This window comes from Nycticebus coucang, chromosome 16 (genome assembly GCF_027406575.1).
Source record: "Nycticebus coucang isolate mNycCou1 chromosome 16, mNycCou1.pri, whole genome shotgun sequence".
NCBI lineage: Eukaryota > Metazoa > Chordata > Mammalia > Primates > Lorisidae > Nycticebus > Nycticebus coucang.
Window position 1 is genome coordinate 87,237,558 of NC_069795.1, and position 21,388 is coordinate 87,258,945.

General features: G+C 41.0%; 1 protein-coding gene across 2 annotated transcripts; it reads right to left on the minus strand.

Moving 5' to 3' along the window:
* Window positions 1-5,288: 5,288 nt before the first annotated feature.
* On the minus strand, window positions 5,289-17,840 carry FETUB (fetuin B). Of its 2 annotated transcripts, none has more exons than XM_053565222.1 (7): window positions 17,556-17,840; window positions 16,832-16,942; window positions 14,825-14,912; window positions 12,172-12,341; window positions 11,345-11,446; window positions 6,656-6,739; window positions 5,289-5,802 (listed from the first exon to the last, which is right to left on the minus strand). In XM_053565222.1, exons 1-7 carry the CDS (start codon window positions 17,763-17,765, stop codon window positions 5,443-5,445), a joined length of 1,125 nt encoding a protein of 374 aa, XP_053421197.1. In that variant the 5' UTR covers window positions 17,766-17,840; the 3' UTR covers window positions 5,289-5,442. The 2 variants fall into 2 exon arrangements, with proteins under 2 accessions (XP_053421197.1, XP_053421196.1); XM_053565221.1 differs by having other exon boundaries at window positions 16,832-16,938; window positions 17,552-17,838.
* Between the last annotated feature and the right edge of the window lie 3,548 nt (window positions 17,841-21,388).

A 21,388-nucleotide genomic window follows, 5' to 3' on the forward strand; every position in this document is an offset into this window, starting at 1 on the left:
GAAGAGGCACCCGGAACAGGAGTACAATTTTCCTACAGGGCTGTCTGGCCAAGACAACAGGGTGCCTGGGGGAGCCATGTATCCTCTTTGTGCTTTTCTGAGTCTGAAAGACAGGTACAGTGCTAATGATGACATTCTAGTGGGTAGCTTCAGGTGAGCCGTCTGAGGGAACGCAGGAAGGGTGCAGGGATGGTGATGACCAGGAGGCGGCCAACGATGGTCAGTAGGAGACATGCTGTGTCCTGAGGAATTGTCTGATGATCTAGGAAGAGACGTTCTGCTTTGAGGAAGGTCCCTGGCCTAATTCCGCCATTAAAAGATAAATCAAGGGCGGCGCCTGTGGCTCAACGGGTAGGGCGCCGGTCCCATATGCCGGAGGTGGCGGGTTCAAGCCCAGCCCCGGACAAAAAAAAAAAAAAAAAAAAAAAAAAAAAAAAGATAAATCAAATATTATAATATCTTCATAGACTTTTCTCTATTTGTTTTTTGTTTTGTTTTGTTTTTTAGACAAAGTCTCACTCTGTTGCCCAGGCTAGACTGCTATGGTATCAGCCTAGCTCACAGCAACCTCAAACTCCTGGGTTCAAAAGATCCTCTTGCCTCAGCCTCCCAAGTAGCTAGGACTACAGGCACCTGCCATAATGCCCAGTTAATTTTTCCATTTTTACTATTGCTCAGGGTGGTCTCAAATTCCTGAGCTCAAGGGATCCTCCTGCCTCAGCCTCCCAGTGTGCTAGAATTACAGGCATGAGCCACTGCACCTGACCAGACTTTTCCTATTTGAATATATGTAATATATATGTTTTGCATTATTGGAATTATTCCGTACAGACAGGTGTCTTTTATCCTCCACTTTGGTTGAGTATGTATGTACTTATAACCTTCATTGTTTCAGGTATTAATATAAACCATGTAAGCTTTATAAATCCTGTTTTGGGTTTTTTATAAAATTTTTAAAATTTTAGTTATTTTAATTGTATGGTTTTTAGTCATAAACATAAGTCCTGCACAAAATAAAAACCAAACATCATATTCTAAAATGAAATTAAGTCATTTTTCCCAATCCCACACATCTCAAACCCTTTCCTTTATTATATTAATATTTGATTTAAATATTGTATTTTTCCTTAAGGCTATACTGTGAGGACTTTCTCAGATCATTAAATATTCTTCAGAAAGATTATTTGTGAAATTACGTGATATTGTTATATATGTGTTAATGTGTTTAACATTCCCCTATTTTGGTCATGTGTATTGATTCCCATTGTCTGTTCTTACACATGTATACGCAATATATGTAATATATACGTAAAGCTTCTCTGGACAGCCTTGTAAATCTCAGATTATTTCTTTGAGAATCACTAGATAAGTTAAAAGAATTTTACAACATTCAGGTTTTTTTAAAGAAGAAGATTCCAGGTTCATCAGGCTTAATATTCCCATTTTGTTAATTTACATTTTAAAAATAGGATTTTTTTTGAGAGCAGTTTTCTGCTCACAGTAAAATGTAGTGTTAGATACAGAGAGTTCCTGTATATCCCCCTACTCATGCTCCCCACACCACAGCCTCCCCTGCTACAACAGAGTGGTACATTAGTTACAACTGGTGTACTATTTATACTGACACAACATGACTACCCAAAGTCCATAGCCTATAGCAGGGTTTGTTTCAATGTGCATTCTATGGGCTTTGACAAACGTGGAATGACTTGTAGCCACCATTACAATGTCATATAGAAGCTTTCACTGCCCCCCAAATCCTCTGTGCTCCATCTATTCATCTCTCTTTCTTTGCTAACTGATCTTTTTACTGTCTTCTTAGTTTTACCTTTTCCAAAATGTCATTTACTTGGAATCATATAGGACATAGTCTTTTAAGACCAGTTTCTTTCACTTAGAAATACTCATTTAAGATTACTTAAGGCAACAGACAGCCTTTGCAATGGGAGAAGATTTTTGCATGTTACAAATCTGACAAAGGGCTGATTACTAAAATCTACAGAGAATTCAAACTAATCAACAAGAAAAGAGCAAACAACCCATTTGTAAGTGGGCAAGAGATTTGAACAGAAACTTCTCAAAGATAACAGATGAACAGCCAACAAACACATGAAAAAATGTTCATCATTTCTAATCATCAGAGAAATGCAGATCAAAATCACTCTGAGATATTACCCAACTCTAGGGAGATTAGCCCACATTACAAAGTCCCAAAGTTGCAGATGCTGGAGTGAATGTGGAGAGAACTTAGTACTTATACACTGCTGGTGGGATTGCCAGCTAGTACAACTTTTACAGAAAGAAGTATGAAGAATTTTTAAAGAGCTAAAAGTCAACCTTCCATTTGATCCCATGATCCCATTACTAGGTATCTACCCAGAAGAACAAAAGTCATCTTACCACAAAGACATTTGCATCAGAACTGAGCTTTGCAGCTCAGTTCACAATTGCCAAGTCACAGAAGCAACCCAAGTGCACATCACCCCATGAATGGATTAATAAACGGTGGTATATGTATACCATGGAATACTATTCAGCCATAAGAAAAGATGGAGGCCATATCTCTTGTGTTTGCCTGGATGGAGGTGAAACACATTCTTCTTAGTAGAGTATCTCAAGAATGGAAAAAAAAATCCAATGTACCCAATACTAATATGAAACCAATATACAGGGTGGTCACAAAGTTCATGTGTAATTTAAAATAGTGTGCCTGCTAAATAACGACAACTGCAACAAAAAAATAGTCAGGCGTTGTGGAGGGCAACTGTAGTCCCTGTTATTGGGAGGCTGAGGCAAGAGAATTGCTTAAGCCTAAGAGTTTGAGGTTGCTGTGAGCTGTAATGCCACAGCACTCTACCCAGGGCGACATAATGAGACTCTCTAAAAAAAAAAATAGAAAGTAACATAACCTAAATATTTGTACCCTCATATTAATTTGAAATAAAAAGAAAAAAGATTCTTCAATGACTCTTCATAGCCCAATAATATTCTATTGTCTGGGTGTGCCACAGTTTATTCATTCAGCTACTAAATGGATATTTTTTGCTTCCGAGTTCTGGCAATTACGAGTAGATCTGCTATAAAGAGCCATGTGTGGGTTTTGTATTGACAGTTTCAACTCATTTGCATAAATACCAAAGAATGTGGTTGCTGGATCATATGGTAAAAGTATGTTTATCGTATGGTAAGAATTTTGTAAGAAACTGACAAACTGCCTTTCAAAGTGGCTCTACCATTTTGCAGTCCCATCAACAATGAATGAGATTTTTTTTTTTTTTGCTCCACATCCTTGCCAGCATTTGGTGTTACTGGTGTTCCAAATTTGGCCATTGTAAGAGGTAGTATCTCACTGTTGTTATAATTTATAGTACCTTGATGACATGTGAAAGTCAGTGTCTTTTTATGTGCTTAATTGCCATCTCTATGTCTTTTTTTGTGAGGCTCAGACCTCTGTTGTTGAAAATGTCACTTTTAAACAGTTACCCCAGATAACGCTTAAAACTATAGAAACGCCCCACTCGTGAAGTTTCAGCAAAGAGTAGTGTAAGTAATTTGCTAACACTGATTACTTGAACACAGGGAACTTAAATCAGTAAGGACGGCAGCATTTTGAGATGTCTGGCAAGGATGTGGGTTAGCTCACCTTCATGGAGTTTGCAGTGCAAGAGAAGATCAAGGATTGAAAGCTGGAGAAACAGCATTGAAGGGGTGAGGCAGTGAACAGGAACCAAGGTGGGGTCTCAAGGAGAGTGTCAGAAAGGTAGGAGAAAATCCCAGTGGAGAGACAAAGTCTACTTGAGAAAGTTTGCACAGCGAGCAAAGAGCAGCATTACCAGACACTTAAAAGAGTATCAGTGAATGTGACCACAAAAGCTTCCTTTGACTTTAGAATAAGGAAGCTGTCGAAGAATACCAAATCAGTGGGTTATGGAAAAAGGGGTGAAGTCACATAGCACTGATGGTGGTGAGGAAGTGGCAAGCATGGAGACAATCCACATTTCAGCCATAAGAGAAAGGAGGTGGTAGTGAGCAGGGACACAAAGTCCCTGCTATTTTTCAGTGCAGAGGTTGGTGTAGCACTTTCTTGGGGAAACACCACTGGGGCATGGTCATGGTTTTTCCCTTTGCCCAGGTTCATCCTTTGGCTTTCTTGGCCAGGGCTGACTCCAGGCATTGAACAATCCAGGATCTCCCACTGGCTAGTTTATTGTTGGGTTCCAAGAGCCAATTAGAGGCAGAGACTGGAAGGAGGCAGGGAGGGAGAGGAGGGTCGGTGCCCCTTCCCTGCTCCTCCCTTCTTTAGCTCCAGGCCTTGTAGTGGCAGCCTCCCTCCCCCAGGGTGGCTGCTGGGGGGGCGGTCTCCTCCTCCATGGGGGCAGCTCACTCTGGGCAAGGCCAGCCTTCTCCCACTCAGCCTGGTGGTGGAGGCTGCCTGCTGTTGATATTGTAGGGCTATTGACACACAGGTGTCTCAGTGTCCCTAATCATTCCCTTGGCCTGGCCCACAAGGCTTTAGGAACTTCCTTTCTCCAAAGTCTTCTCAGTTGAGCCAGGCTACTACAATTCTGACTCTTCTCAGACCACGACTGAAACAGGATGGAAGACTCCACACAACACGCCCATTTTTCCCTCCTGAGGGAAGCAAATAAGAGTGATGAAGTCTATGCAAAGTACACCAAGACCTCTTCTAAGAACAAGTGCCAAGATGGAGGACAACAGCTGTATTTGCAAATTCTCTGTCCAAATGTCCAAAGTACTATCTGGTCTGTGTTAATTGTGGGGAAATTTGTCCTACAGAGAAGACTATGATTGACTCTCATGACAGGCCCTCTACTGTCCATCCTGAGAGAAATCATGACAATGATCAATGCATTGCTGAGAACTGCTGTGGTGTACTGCCCTCACAGTGCCCTGCGCAGGCCACTGGCACACATTTCTTCCCTGTGCCCTGTGTGCTGCCCCACTGCTGAGACCCAGAGATGTTCAGGCTGATGAAAGGGGGAAGTGGGTTGGCAGTGGTATAGGCAATCTTGGCTAATACCTGATTGTGTAATGAAAGGAAATGCAGAGTGAAACTCTGTTGGGTCTCAGATTCTCATATCTCTTGGTTTTAGGGAAATCATCTTTCTCATGGAAAGCCTTAGTGCTGATATCTGAGCTGCTAAAAAGATGTAAGTGTGTGGTTGAAAACTCAAGAGATGCATCTCTCCATGGCGTGGGACAGTAGCCAGTTTAGGAGGGGACACAGCCCCAGGTACAGTGCAGCGCAGTGTAGAAAGAAGCCCATGTGGTGGATTAAGGCTCTTTATTTCCATTCCCAGCCAACGTGCTGAGATCCAGAAAAGGGAGAAAGACATCCTTCATTAGCCACTCCCCATCTCTCCCCTACCACCTCTCCGCTGTGCAGGGCACTACACTCCCATGGAATCCTCTGTGTGACTCTCATGGTGGAAGGAGGAAGGGGCTGTCCTCCTGTGCAGGTCCTGGGCACTGGGCAAAATGATTTCTTTGTTTGGGGAAAGACAGGACAACGACATGGTCCTTCCTAGGCCCCAGTACGAGGTAGGAGATATCTGTGCTTTTATCACGGAGGTCCGGGGTTATATCCAGCTGCACAGGGAAGGCAGGGGAATTATTGGGCTTTTCATCATCCAGTTCGGGAAGGTATTGAACAGATCCTCTTGTCCCAGCTTTGGAGAGAGAGTCAGTGAGAGATGTGTTTTTCTGCTGGGGTCCTTGGACCTTGGGGAGGTTTGCAGGTTCCTCGTTAACAGCAGAGTTTTCACCTTCAGGGGCTGGAGCCTGTAATAAGAACATTTGTTCAATGCAGAGTTGCATGGGGAAGGCCCTGTCATCCCTCGTGCCAGGCTAAGCTAATCTGTGATTTTCTGTTGGAATGTTTCAAAGGGAGACTAGGTAGATGGATGGGATTTCTGGTGAAAGGGTTAAGAAGCAATAGGCTGTGCAAACTTGACTGCAAGTCTCCCAATTTCAGAGTTGAACAGTGGCCCAAAGAGATTTGATGACTTGCTCCAAGTCCCCAGGGAGCTGTCTTTCTGTTCCCAGTAGTGGCAGCAGCAGGCACTTGCCATTTCTGCACCAGGCTCTGTACAATGCCTTTCATTCAGATCCTTTAATTTGCTTCTCACAGGGATCTGAATGAGGCAGATGTTGCAATCCCAACCAAACTTAGGGATCTGAGCTGTCATACAGCTCACAGGTGGCAGAGCCTGACTGGATCCCAGATGGCCTATCCCAACTGCCTTCTCAACTATACCAGGATACCTTCTAATAAGTGCTCAATAAATACTTTTAGAAAGGGATTGAATGTTTTTTAGGAAAATGACTTCTCCCAGTGGTTTGGGGTAAGGTTTCTGAGGGACACTGAATTTAATGCCTCAGAGGCTTGAGCCACCCAAGCCAGAAGTCTCCTATTTCTGAATGTGTCCTTCCCTAGGACCACACTGTGGCTGCAACAAAGCTGGACAGGTCTTTGGCCAGTTACCCTGTGATATGGCCCTAGGGCAGCCCAAGTAAGTGGCAATTGAGATCTTAGAGACTCAAAGAAACTCAAAGCGGGGTGGGGAGTGGGGTCATGGCAGGTAAATATAGACAATCTGCCCTTCACAGGAAGACAAACAAGATTGAAAATTACCTGTGTTTCAAAGAGGTCACAGGTCACAGTGACCAACTTTTCTGTGTCTACTCGTGTCAGAGAACCTTTACAAAGGCCAACAGGCTAAAAGAAAGAGAAAATGCAATGTCATGTGAGTATTATCAGCGATCTCAAAGGGAAATGAACTTGCCTTCTGCTTTTGTAGACACATAGCCTGTCAACACTTTATGCTGCTGCCACATAATAGACAGGATCCAAGCCAGTTCTCTCTAGATCACCCTTACCCAATAATCACCCACACAAGGCTAAACTGCCTCCAATCATGAGAAAGTCAATATTTCTTGAAGACCAAAACCCTGATTATTAGAGAATTCTTTGTATTGAACAGGAAGCTGTGTCTATATAACTTTTGCCTCTTGGCCTTAATTCTACCCTGAGGGCAATTAGATACATCTTTCGTGTAGTAGTTATTTAGAATATAAACAAAAAGAAAATAAAAAGACATGTGATTGCCTAAAAGGCACTTGCTGCCTGTAATGATTTGATTTCTTCTCTTCAAATCTTTTTTCCTATGTATGAATGTTTTTCTTTTACAAAAATAGAATTATATTACTTATGTTATTTTATAACTGTTTCATCACTTAATAATATTGTGCAAATCCTTTTATGACATTAATAATCTTCCATGATTTTCTTCATAATGGCTACCCAGTATTCCTTTGCATTATTTAACAAGCTCTCTTTTCTTGGATAATTACACTGAATCTACACCTTTTACTTTGAATATTGAAGCTATATCTTTTCATGTCTTCCTAGTTATTTCCTTAGGACAAATTCCTAGAAGAGGAACTTTAATGTCATAGAGTTTATACATTTTCAAGTGTAAATAGAATATCATAGTAAGATGTTGCCTCAATTTCTAAAGAAGAGCTATTAAGTATAACCACAAAAAATTTACTGAAATGTGTCTAAACAGATTTCCTGAATGCTGCTCTATCGCCCATCTCCAGACCATGTGAAGAAAAGACTAGAAGTTCCTTCAAATGGGAAAATCCACTCAAGTGTGAAATACTTGGGGAATAGTACACCAACTTTTTCCTTCTCCTCTTTATCTACAAATCACAAGAGAAAATAGTTCTAAGAAAACCTTCTGAAGAGACTGCAGAGACCAGCACCAAGTAGAGCCTGGCCACTCCTACCCCAGCTAGGATTTACTGAGATACCACAATGTATAGGCCTATTGGTGCTGACATCCAAGTGAAGCACAAAGAGGGAGCTTACTGTTGTTGCTTAACAGGTGAACCCCAAAGTCTGGGAACATATGTGGCATCCAGATTGGAAAGGAAGTAAAATTATCTCTATTTTCAGGTGACATGATATTGTACATAGATAATCCTAAGACATCCATGAGCAAACTATTAGAACTAATAGATCAGCTTATCAAGGATATGAGATACCTGGTTAATATTTTTAAAAAATAGATTTCTGGTTGGAGGTGGTGGCTCATGCCTATAATCCTGGCACTCTGCTAGGCAAAGGCAGTTGGATCACCTGAAATCAGGAGTTTGAAACCAGCCTGAAATCAGGAGTTTGAGCAAAGTGAAACCTCGTCTCTACTAAAAATAGAAAAACTAGCCAGGCATTATGGCAGGCACCTGTCATCTCAGCTACTTGGGAGGCTGAGGCAAGAGGATTACTTAACCCAAGACTTTGAGGTTGCTGGGAGCTGTAGTGCCACAGCACTCTACCCAGGGTGACACAGTAAGACCCTGTCTCAGAAAAAAAAAAAAAATGACTTCTATATACTTGCAATGAACAATCCAAAGATGAACCTAAAAAGACCATTTTATTATAACAGCATCAAAGGGAATATAATATTCAAGAAACAAATTCACCAAAATAATTAAAAGGCTTGTATTCTGGGAACTGGTGTTTGAAGAAATCAAATGAGTTTTAAGCACATAGAAAGGCATCATATATTCATGGATTTGAAGACTTAAAGCTTTTAAAATGACAGAACTCTTTCCTTGATCTGCAGATTCAATGCAATCAAATACAGGGTGTTCATAAAATTCATGTGGTATTTAAAATAGACAACTACTGTATATCAAATTTCCAACTGTCTTTTTTAAAAATAGAAATTGGCAAGCTAGTCCTAAAATCATTATGAAAATTCAAGGGATCCACAATACCCAAAACAAGATTGAACAAGAAGAACAAAATAGGAGCACTGACACTTCCCAATCTCAAAACTTACTATAGAGCTATGGTATTCATGAGAGTGTGGTACTGTGTAAGGTTAGAAATACAGATGAATGGAATAAAATTGAGAATAAAGAGATAAACACATTTATGGTATATCAATTTTCAAGGTATTTGCCAAGACAATTAAATGGGGGAAAAAATAGTCTTAAACAAATAGTGTTGGGATGACTGGATATTCAAATGCAAAAGAATGAAGTCAAATCCCTCACACCATTTATAAAAATTAAATCAAAATTAGCCATAATTTTATATGTAATTTTATTTACATATACTCCTATGTGTAAGGATTTATTCTTTATTCTCAATTTTATTTCATTGATCTATATATTTATTCTTATACTAGTACCACACTTTTTTGAATATTGTAGTTTTGTAGTAAATTTTGAGATTGGAAAGTGTGTCTTCCTATTCTGTTCTTCCTGTTCAATATTGTTTGGGTATTCTAGATTCTTTGTACTTTCATACATGTGAATGTGGATTAGGAAGTGACCTTGGATTAGGAAATGGTTTTTTTAGATATGACACCAAAAGCACATTCAAAATAAGAAAAAATATAAATAAGATTCCTTTAAAACTTGCACTTCAAAGAAAATCACATAGAAAGTGAACAGAGAATCCAGAGAATGGGGGGAAATGTTTTTAAATGGCATATCTGATAAGGATGTTGTATCAAGAATACATAAAGAAATTTTAAAATTCAACAATAAAAAGATAAGTAACCCAATTTTGAAATGAGCAAAGGAATTTCTACAAAGAAAATATTCCAATGGTGAATGAACATTAAAAAATTGTCAACATCATTAACCATAAGAAAAGAGCATATAAAAATGAGGACGAGATACCAATTCATAATCAGTAGGATGGCTATAACTAAAAAGAGAGGTAATAATAGGAGTTCGCAAAGATGTGGAGAAACTAAAACTCTCATACATTGCTTATGGGATTGTGGAACTCATACAGTCACTTTGGAAAACAATATGGCAGTGAGCCAATTATTAAACCTGGAGTTTTCATATGATCCAGCAATTGTACTCCAACATATATACTAAAGGGAAATGAAAACATTTATACACAAAAACTTGTATGCATGTTCAAAGCAGGAAACAACCCAAATGTCTATCAACTGATGGGTGGATAAACAGTAAAGAATATGCATGCAATAAAATATTATTTGCTAAGGAAGAGGTGAAACTACCTATATTTGCAGATGCAGAAGGCCAGACACAAAAGGCCATGCGGTATATAATTCCATTTATACGAAATGTCCAGAAAAGGCAAAGCCATAGAGACAGAAAGTAAATTGTCAATTTCCAGACACTTGGGTGAGGTAGCAATGGGGAAATAATGTTAATTGGTTTGTGGTTTCTTTTGGAGTTGATGAAGATATTCTAAAATAAGAAAAGTGGTGATGGTTGCACAACTCTGTGAATATACTAAAAACCACTGAATTTTTTATACCATAAAAGGATGGTTTTTATGGTGTGTAAATTATAGCTTAATAAAGCTATTAATACAAATACATAAATAAGGTGAAAAAATATTTTTGGTGATTTTGCCCAATTGTGCTCCAACGTATTGTGTGAAGTCAAGGCACCCTCTCTGCCTTGATGCATTCTTTTTTTTTTTTTTTTTTTCTTTTTTTTTTTATTGTTGGGGATTCATTGAGGGTACAATAAGCCAGTTACACTGATTGCAATTGTTAGGTAAAGTCCCTCTTGCAATCATGTCTTGCCCCCATAAAGTGTGACACACACTAAGGCCCCACCCCCCTCCCTCCATCCCTCTTTCTGCACCCCCCCATAACCTTAATTGTCATTAATTGTCCTCATATCAAGATTGAGTACATAGGATTCATGCTTCTCCATTCTTGTGATGCTTTACTAAGAATAATGTCTTCCACGTCCATCCAGGTTAATACGAAGGATGTAAAGTCTCCATTTTTTTTAATGGCTGAATAGTATTCCATGGTATACATATACCACAGCTTGTTAATCCATTCCTGGGTTGGTGGGCATTTAGGCTGTTTCCACATTTTGGCGATTGTAAATTGAGCTGCAATAAACAGTCTAGTACAAGTGTCCTTATGCATTCTTTTGATGGTCTATTTGACTTTGTTCATCTTAGAGAGTGATCCAAGGAATAGAACACCTTGCTGTATTCCAAATATAACCAAGTTTGTATACATCAGAGTAGACCATCACCAACCCCTAAGGAGATTTATCTATATTTTACAGGTCCCTATAACCCCCTTTTGTAACTGCTGATGAAAATTGTACTTGCAATCAAATGAAATCCCTTATTACTTCATGTGGGCTCATCTAATCTCTAATTAGTCAATTACTCTTTAGTGGGAGAAAAGCATCTCATGCTTACAACACCTCGTATATAATTTATCCTTTACAAATGCTTAGAGACGGTCTGTGAACACACATCTTAATTTATGAAGACATTCAGGAAACTTACCTCAGAGTTGGAGGATGGAAGTGAGCAGTTGTCAGCCTGGGATTTGATACACGGTGACTCCTTGACTAAGTATTCCACAAAGTAAGAAGGGCCAAACACCCACTGTTAGGAGACAAAAGTCAAGACATAAAAATCAAACCTTCTTTCACGGGGAAAATATTCAGCTTTGCCAGTGTTATATTTACAGAAACGATACCTCATTAGATGTTGTATCTATAAGTCTCTACCCTGATCAAACCATGTGTCACAATTTAGTTATTGAGAAAGCATAATCACCATACCGTTCTTCTCTTCTCAAAGATTTGAAGGAGCCCTAATCGCTTTTCCTTGGTAAGCTTATTTTTTCTCTTCTAGAATTATCTTTTAGATATTTCTCCACATGAATGAGATAGCTACATAATCCAATTACAAATGAGCCTCTGTTTTCCCTAATGCATAAAACTCAACATCCACTCTACGCCTTAACATGGAGTAAAAGTTGTCCTCCTAAATGGTCCATGGGTGGTCTGCTATGATAATGTATTTTCAAACACTGAATCTGCAGGGAATTCTCCATGGAGACTAGAAGTCCATTTCTCTTCTTGCTCTAAGGTTGAGGAAGTAATATGTGGAAACACCTCACTCTCGTAGAAACACCACTGAATAACTCAGACAGGGAAACACGATTGAACTGGTGCATCAGGTCCACCAAAGTAGGGAATGTGGAGAAAGATTCCTGGGTTCCAATCAAAAGGAAAGCCTTGACATTCTCCTCTCAGCTTAGGAACCCATAGCCATGTTTACGAGATGCACTGCTTGTGTAACTGGCTCATGTGTTTTCATCTTACCTGGCTATAAGCCCTGGTGACTTTGACCAGAGAATACTGCTTAGAGGTGCTTTTGTTGTTGTATTTTGCAAGAGTCTCAGTAACAGCTTCCAAAACACGGGGATCTGAAGAGTCAGTGGGACTGGGGATTGGGCAGTCAGGGCACATACGAAGAATCTTTCTGAGAGAAACTGTTGATACCAATAAGATCAGTTGAAAAATATTACTGATTTTCAATGTTATAAATTATATGACCACAAGAGAGGCAAAGATGGGGGGGAAAAGATAATATTCAGCATTGGCAAAGATGGGGTAAAGAAGACATTTTCTGGAAAGAAAGTTAACTATTGGCAGTGAGATTTCTGTAATGAGCATAATTAAAAAAGAAAGCAAACCAAGGCAGTTTTTCCCTCACAAACATTTATTTACTTGGAGAATTTTGTTCAGAGACACATAATATAATACATTTAATACATTTATAATCCCTTCTCCCAGGTATTTCAATATTTCATTACTGCCTCAGTAAAGTAGACTGCGTGTCTTGAAAGGTTGGAACTTCATTACTGCCATGTCTTAGTCACCTTTAAGTAACGTCATACCTAACATCTAACACATAGTAGGTGCTAAGTAAATGCTTGTAGAAAGGATGAATAAATGAATGATATCGTGGGAGGAACCTCTTGGGTTAGAAAATGCAAGTGAGATTTGTTAAAGGATGCAAAGTGCCACTGGATAGGAGGAATAAGTTCTAGTGTCCCATACCACGATAGGATGACTATACAGTTCACTTTAATGTATTATTGTTTTATTTTTTGTTATTTTTTTTTTTTTTGTCGCCCTCAGTGGAGTGTCATGGCATCACAGCTCACAGCAACTGCTAACTCTTGGGTGTAAGCAATTCTCTTGCCTCAGCCTCCCGACTAGTTGGGACTATAGGCACCCGCCACAACACTCGGCTATTTTTTTTTTTGTGGTTACAGTTTGGCCGGGGCCAGGTTTGAACCCGCCATCCTCAGTATACGGGACCAGCACCCTACTCACTGAGCCACAGGCACTGCCCTCTGTATTATTGTTTTAAATAGGTAGAAGGAGAATAATGAACTTTTCCCACACAAAGAAATCATCAGTGTTTGAGATGATGGATATATTAATTGTCCTGATCTCATGTTCACACATTCTATATATGGAAACATCGCTATGTACCCCATGAATATGTTTCATTATTATTTTTAAATTAAAATTTAAATGTTAAAAAAAGAAAGAAAATACAAGTGAGCCAGCACAGAAAATTGGTCAAATCCCTGTGTGACCGAATGAAATGATAATATACACAGCACAGCCAGAATTTCTGTTCTGTGGGCTGGTGAATCTAGAGTGAAGGTCAGACTAGAGAACTTATCTCGAGGATGTTTTTGTAGAGTAAACACTTTTGAGTAATTGTGTGCATACCTGGGTGTGTTTGGGGACTGGGGTAGAGTATGGGAAGTTGTATCCCTTGCTTGTCACACTGCATCCTTACCTCCTGTTGCTTCCCGACCTCCCATAGCTCTGATACTGTGACTTGCATGTGAGTCTGAGACAATTTATTAGTTGCCGTACTCTAATTTACCTTAGGTGAGTCTTGTCTTTCCAACCAGGAACCTTAGGCTGTGCGTGATGAAATGTTTGCTCTCTTCTCTTGTTACTCAAAGGAACCTGGGACTTGTTATTACCTGGGGCTTAGAAATGCAGGCCCTAAGACCCACCCAGACCTATAAAATCAAAATCTGCACTTTAACAAGACCCATCCGGGGAGCCTCACACACGTGGCAGGTCGTCAAGTAGCCACACTCCACTTCCTATGCCATGGATCCTCTCTTCCCAAACACATTCCCTGGAAAATGGGAGGATGTTGAATGCATGCCTGAGCATTTTTTGAATGTCATTAGTTTCAGCCTCATTTTGAATCCATTTATTTATTGATTGAATTACCTTATTGACACTTTCCACTTGACAGGAACTGGGGAGGGTGAAGGATAAAGAAAGGATAAAATAGTCTACCTGATAAAAGATATGAGACCCCAAACCAAGCAGTTCAGCATCTGTGTTCCCTGAGTGCTGTGGTCAGAGTTACACAGGAATGTAGGACCGAAGAGCACTACGCCTTCTTAGAACAGAGGACACTGCAGAAGCAGCAGCACCAGGAGTGGGCCTTAAAGGATGGCTGTGAGTTCAAAGGTCAGAGGGCATCAAGAGAGGGCATGCTGGGGACAGGGAGAGGCACAGCGAGATGTAGCCCGGAAAAGGCAATGTGAGTCAGGAAGTGGAGAGGCAACCGGTGGCGTGGAACACAGGGCTTCTGTGATGGGGGAAATAACAGCAGAGGAAGCTAGAAAGGGAGCTGGGGACCAGCCACAGAGGGTGTGCCATTTATGTAAGGTGAAAATTTAGCATTTGATACAAAACACAATAGATAGCTATTGAAGGTGATTTAGGAAGAATAATTGTGGAAAGAGGAGCAGTAAGGGATGAATTTCAATGAGGAAGCAAGTTCTGGAAATATAAAGCAACTAGTGTTAGAATAAAGCCAAAATAAGGATGGGGGAAAAGCATGTGCACACTCTTGGCAGAACCCTGGTTGAACAATCTTTTGCATCTTTTATTAAAATTAACAAAGATCATAGTGATTTCTTACCTGGGCGAAGAATACAGCTATAAGCAGGTAAATAGAGGAATCTGTGTGGCTTGTCTTGATAAAACATCACCTTGCATTGACCATAAACCTGAAACCAAAAAATACATTTTCTGACATGGTGGAAAAAACTGTGAATTTTAAAAATACCTCACTAAAGAAATTCAGACATTTTATTTATTATTTATTTATTTTTGAGACAGAGTCTCAAGCTGTCACCCTGGGTAGAGTGCTATGGCGTCATAGCTCACAGCAAGCCCAAACTCTTGGACTTAAATGATTCTCCTGCCTCAGCCTCCCAAGTAACTGTGACTACAAGCGCCCACCACAATGCCCAGCTATTTTTTTCTTGTTGTTGAAGTTGTCATTGTTGTTTTAGCTGGACTCGGGGGGGGGGGTCAAAACCCACCAGCCTCAGTGCACGTGGCTGGCACACTACCCACTGAGCTAAGGGTGCCACCCCAGACATTTTATTTTTAAGTCATGAGAAACTTAAGTTCAAATTCTGTGGTCTTGGTTGGGAGGAACTGCAGTTGATCATCAAAGTGTCGAACATTTTCCTGGGATGTGGCTAGATTACATTTCTCAGCCCCCCTCACTATTGCTGTGACTGGGTCGAACCCTGTTCTGAGCACAGGAAGGTGAGCAGAAGAAACACATGACCACTTGAGGTCTGGCCCATAAAGATCTCCCAAGTTCTAACTATTCTCCATGCTCTTTTTTTTCCCCATAGCATGACACAGATGAGCATGGTGACCTTGAAGTCATGACTTGAAGCTAACAGAGACAGAGCCACGATGTAGAAAGAATCAGGGTCTCCACATCATTCCTGGAGAAAAACCTTCTCCTAATCTTGAACTTCTATTTTGAAGTTCAGGTAAGTGAGAAATAAACTTATATCATGTTGGCATCAGTATACATATATTAGTTTATGTGTTTTAGTAGCTTGTGTCTCCTCAACAAATAAAATTCATAACAAAACAGATTATTTGCTTTTCAAAATCAGGTGCAGTTTGACAAGCTGGTTACATGATCAGTATCAAACTGTTTACTTCTAAACACCTGTCATTTCTTGCTCTCATGTTATAAAGTTTCATGTCAATTAATGATCATAATCTTAGGATAATTAAGAATAAAATGAAACTGACTATATATTTCAGGTTAATTTTCTGGTCATCTTTTAAAGGATTAATTCTGGCAGCAGGGTGGCTCGTGTCTGTAATCCTAGAGGCCAAGGCAGAGGATCACTAGAGGCCAGGGGTTGAGACTAGCCTGGGCAACATAGAAAGACCTCATCTCTAAAAAAAAAAAAAAAAAAAAAAAAAAAAAATAATAGAAAAATTAACCTAACATGGGGCTGCATGCCTATAGTCCCAACTACGCTGGAGGGATGAGGCAGGAAGATCACATAAGCCCAGGAGTTTGAGACTACTGTGATCTCATCATTGCATTCCAACCAGTGTGACAAAGCATGAGAGACTGGTCTCAAACAATCAATCCATCAATTCTGAGGCCCTCTGGGTTCTATGATTTCAGAAAATCTTTCCATGGCACCCATGAGAGATTTCATATTGTGAGCCATCCATCTTCCTACCTTCGAACCTATTAGTGTCCCTTAAAACAAAACAAAGCAAAATGAATTTCAAAAGGTCTGCCTTTACATCTTTGCAATCAATATTACCCCACAGCCAGAATACTCACCTCAGGTGTTCTCACAATTTAAGCACTGGTTCAGAGCCTAAAGGAAAGTTTTAGAGGTGGAATCCAATCTGGGGGCTACTTTTTCATTCTGACCCACATGACCACAGTGGACTTCTCAGAAACCCCTCTGATTAGTTAAACTGTGCTTTCACTAGGGCATTCGAGTAAACACAGGGGCACCTGCCAGGACATTTTATAAAGAGAGCCATGTGAAAGATGGCAGACATGGCGCACTCTTCGCCCTGCAGAAAGAGGACTCCTGGTTGCTTTCCTCAGAGCCCTTACTGGTTTATGAAAACAAGCACTCACCGATTCGTGCAATTTCCTCACTTGACAGTCCTTCCACGCCTTCTTGCTGAGCACATGGCAGTCAGTCTCCAACACATCCAGTGTGAGATAGAACATAGAACCCGGGCCTTCCTGTGGAAGGGGATGGACAAATGCACCACATCCCATAGAAAGCAGAAACTCATAAAGACTGCAGGGAGGGGCAGCGCCTCTGGCTCAGTGAGTAGGGTGCCGGCCCCATATACCAAGGGTGGTAGGTTCAAACCTGGCCCCAGCCAAACTGCAAAAAATAGCCAGGCGTTGTGGCTGACACCTGTAGTCCCAGCTGCTGGGGAGGCTGAGGCAAGAGAATCACTTAAGCTCAGGAGTTGGAGGTTGCTGTGAGGTGTGATGCCACGGCACTCTACCGAGAGCGACAAAGTAAGACTCTGTCTCAAAAAAAAAAAAAAAAAAAAAAAGACTGCATGGAGAAGTCTCTGCTTTATGGGAGAGTCAAAGGATGATTGTGGAGATGCCCTACAAGCCATTGAAGTCTAGACAAGTGTCAGAGTAGGATCACAGTTAGCACTGGCTCCTTATCAATAAGAGCGTTTCAGCACAGCCTGGCAGAGGACTGCAGAGTGTTCTCAACAAGGTTTCCAATCTGGAAAGCACACGCCAACATGTGTCTCTGGGTTTCCTGCTTACCCCCTCCAGTCTCTACAGCTTGTCCTAATGCTAGCCCCCAGAGGGGACTGTCACTTGCCTGTTCGTGCTCCTCGGCATTGTTCACTCGGTTGAGGCTCAGCACATAGCCATCCTTTCGGTCTCTGTTGATGTCCTGCAAGGCAAAGCCTGCCACTGCCAGCACATTTGAGTCATTGCAGTTCATAGGGGGTAGGGCCACCTGGTATGGAGACACGGTCCCATAGCACAGGGCCAGAGTGAAGAGTGCCAGGGGTAGGAGCAGGCCCATTCTGTGGGGGACAAGGCCTACGATGGGTCAGTGTGCAGAGCCACAGGAACTAGCCAGCTTGTTCAGCAGTTTTATAATCATGATCTGAACCAGGATGTCTGGATCGAAACTCTGTCTCGTCTTATCACAGTGCTTTCGAAACATGGATTTCCCTGAGTCAGTACTTTGGGTCGGATTTGCCAGGGTTTCTAACCTTAGACCTTTGAGCAGTGTCATATTCATGGGTACATGTAAACAAACTGTTTTCCTAATATTTCCAAGAAATCATAAAAAACATTTGGCCGAGGGCAAGGCTCTTATGACTGGATTCTGCTCTGTGTCTAGGTCCCCTCCTGAATCAGAAAATGGAGGACTGTCACCTCCCCATCTCCAGTGGCACATTCCCTAAGGAGATCTCCCTGGCCACACTCATACAGCAGTAATCTCAGGCAGGAGTATGGGGCTCCGGTCCTGGCAGGGCTTGGTGAGTTCAGACTTCCAGGTCAACGTCCTGTGTTTCATGCTCTTGTTAGATCAGGAAGGGGGTTTAACCCCACAGTCACCTCGTAGCTGCACAGGTGAGACTTCTTAAGCACTTTGGACATCTTGATGACAAGTGTTTTATTTAGAATATTTAGGTTATTTAAAACAAAGACTTCTAAGGAAAAAACATGAGTATGGTATAAAAAGTTCTCACGTCACGTTCCTAGTCTATTCTTCCTTCTACCCATGTGTGCAGAAGCAAACTCATTAAAAGGCTAAAACCCAATTCTGTTGTTAAGAGAAAGGTGCTGATGCGTGGCGTCTGTGGCTTAGTGAGTAGGGCCCCGTATACCGAGGGTGGCGGGTTTGAACCCAGCCCTGGCCAAACTGCAACAAAAAAATAGCTAGGTGTCGTGGCGAGCACCTGTAGTCCCAGCTACTCAGGAGGCTGAGGCAAGAGAATCGCCTAAGCCCAAGAGCTGGAGGTTGCTGTGAGCTGTGATGACGTAGCACTCTACTGAGGGAAACAAAGAAAAAAAAGAAAGAAAGAAAAAAGGTGCTGATGGGAAGATGGGCTGGACCACCAGCAACAAACTGGTTGAGACCTTTGCTTTCCTTTTCTTTAGTTTTTTGTAAGTAATGCCTGTTAGTAACCCACAAATATACTTTTGAAATGACTAGACTAGTACATAAGAATCATTATCTGAAGTTTTGTAATAAGGAACTGTTCAGAGCAACCAAAGATTTTGACTGGAAGCAGAAATGTTTCATGGAAGAAATATCCATTTGGCCCCAACAGAAATCTAGCAAGCCATGGCTTGTATGAACAGCATATAAACAAGATGTGTACTATTTCTAAAGTTTCTGTTTTTGTTTTTTTTTTAAACTTTATGATTCCACATTAAACTTAAATATAATGATTTGTGCTGCTGGATAATATCACTGTGATTAGCTATTTTGGTAAAATTTAAATTTTTATTAAGAAATTGGGTAGAAATGGTTGCTTTTTCTCATTTGTTAACCATGCTCACAGAGCTAAGCCGTGGCCTTGTGGGTAATAGTGGTGGCACATAGACTCACCAAAAAGTACTCTTAAAGACAAGATAGTAAATCTAACCAGCATGCTTCCCAGGTAAGAATAGAGGTTTAGGAAGGTGGAATGCCTAAAAAAAGTAATAAATTATTTAGATTAGGCAGATCTACTTTAGGTACCTTCTAGTTCAGATTTTTGTTTTGTTTTGTTTTGTTTTGAGACAGAGTCTCACTCTGTCACTGGGGGTAGAGTGCCATAGCATCTTAGTTCACAGCAACCTCATACTCTTGGGCTCAAGCAATCATCTTGGCTCAACCTCACAAGTAGCTAGGACAATAGGTACCCACCACAACGCCCAGTTAATTTTTCTATTTTTAGTAAATATGGGGTCTTGCTTTGCTCAGGCTGGTCTTCAACTCCTAAGCTCAAGCAATCCACCTGACTTGGCCTCCCAGAGTGCTAGGATTACAGGCAGGAGCCACCAGAGTTCTTCTCATTAGACCAAACATTATAGCCAGACATTATAGTTATTTTAATTACCAACTAGTGAACTTGGGGAGTCAGTGAACACATTGTTGATGGTTCATGAATTACCAGGTAACATGGATTAGTTTTGATCTAAAATTGCCAGTTCATAACATGTTAACATAGCAGCTACTTACTCCCTGATTGATTTCGCCCAGTCTCAATTCCCAGCTGTCCCTAATTCAGCCTGTTTTATTCTTTCTCCCCTCCTGATCTCTCAGCTGCTTATAACATAGACTCACTTAGCATCTCTAGCATCTTAACACATTGTTGACTGGCAATTTTTCACAGAAACTATCCACGTTACTGGGTAACTTGTGACTGGTCAACAATGTGTTATGTACTGTAAACCTCAGTCACCATTGCTCAGCTAATTATTGCACTGCCACATGCAATTATCAACATACTTGGTAAGCAGTGGTAGCCATTCTGTAATCATAACTACTTGTATTTCAACAAGCACTTACTGAGAAATGCCACCATGCCGGGGTTGATTCTGGGGAGTCAAAGGTTAGTAAGGATTATAAGCTCAAGATACAGCCTGCTACAGCCTGCCAAAGTTCATGTTTTAGGAATTTATTCCCAATGCAACAGTGTTGAGAGGTGGAACATTTAAGAGGTTGGAGAGAATGTGAGGCCTGAGCACACAGGAACAGAGAGGGGCCAGAACAGGAGGAAAAAAGATTTGAGGCCTGGAGATGTGTAGCAGATTTACCCCATTTCCCTGAAAATAAGACATCCTCTGAAAATAAGACCTACTTACAGGAAAGATAAGACATCCCCTGAAAATAAGACCTAGCACATCTTTGGGAGCACACCTTAAAATAAGACACTGTCTTATTTTTGGGGAAACAGGGTAGATAGGTGAAGGCCATTAGTGCCACTAAAATGAAAGGTTGTACTCAAATGGACAGATTAAAAGGTCTGATAAGATGGACCTCACCCAACCTGGGCCCAGCCTCCTTCTGGGATGTGGAGTCCAGGAGGCCTGAGAGAGGCAGCAGGGTACGAGGCCAGTCTGTGGAGTTTTAATGCCACCTTGGCCACTGCCTGGTAGAGGGCCTGAGACACTATGGGTGTGCCAGAGAGTTTAGCTTCCTTCTCTGTAATGCAGCGGTCCTCCCGGCCTGTGCACAAACACATACAATTGCATCCATGTGTACAGGAGAACATAATTCCTCTTTCCTTGGAAGCCCCACCCAGGTACACTTGTGTTTGGTTCCATCCTGTGTGGGGACAACTTTAGCATCAGTATGGAAGTTCAGTTTCAGCATAGGAGTAAACAGCAAGGCTTTGGAGACAGATCAATCTGAGATTGAAGCTCTGGTGTAGGGCAATTACCTACTCCAGTGCTGTCCAGTAGAAATACAGTGCAAGTCACATATTTAATTCCAAGTTTTCTAGTAACTGCATTAAATACATGAAAAAGAAACAGAGGAATGTAGATTAAAACTACCATGAGATATCATCTTACTCCTGTTGAAATGGCTTTTATTAAAAAATTCAAAAACAAGAGATGCTGGCGCAGGTACAGAGAGAAAGGAATGTTTATACGTTGTTGGTGAGACTGCAAATCAGTATAGCCTCTATGGAAAACAGTATG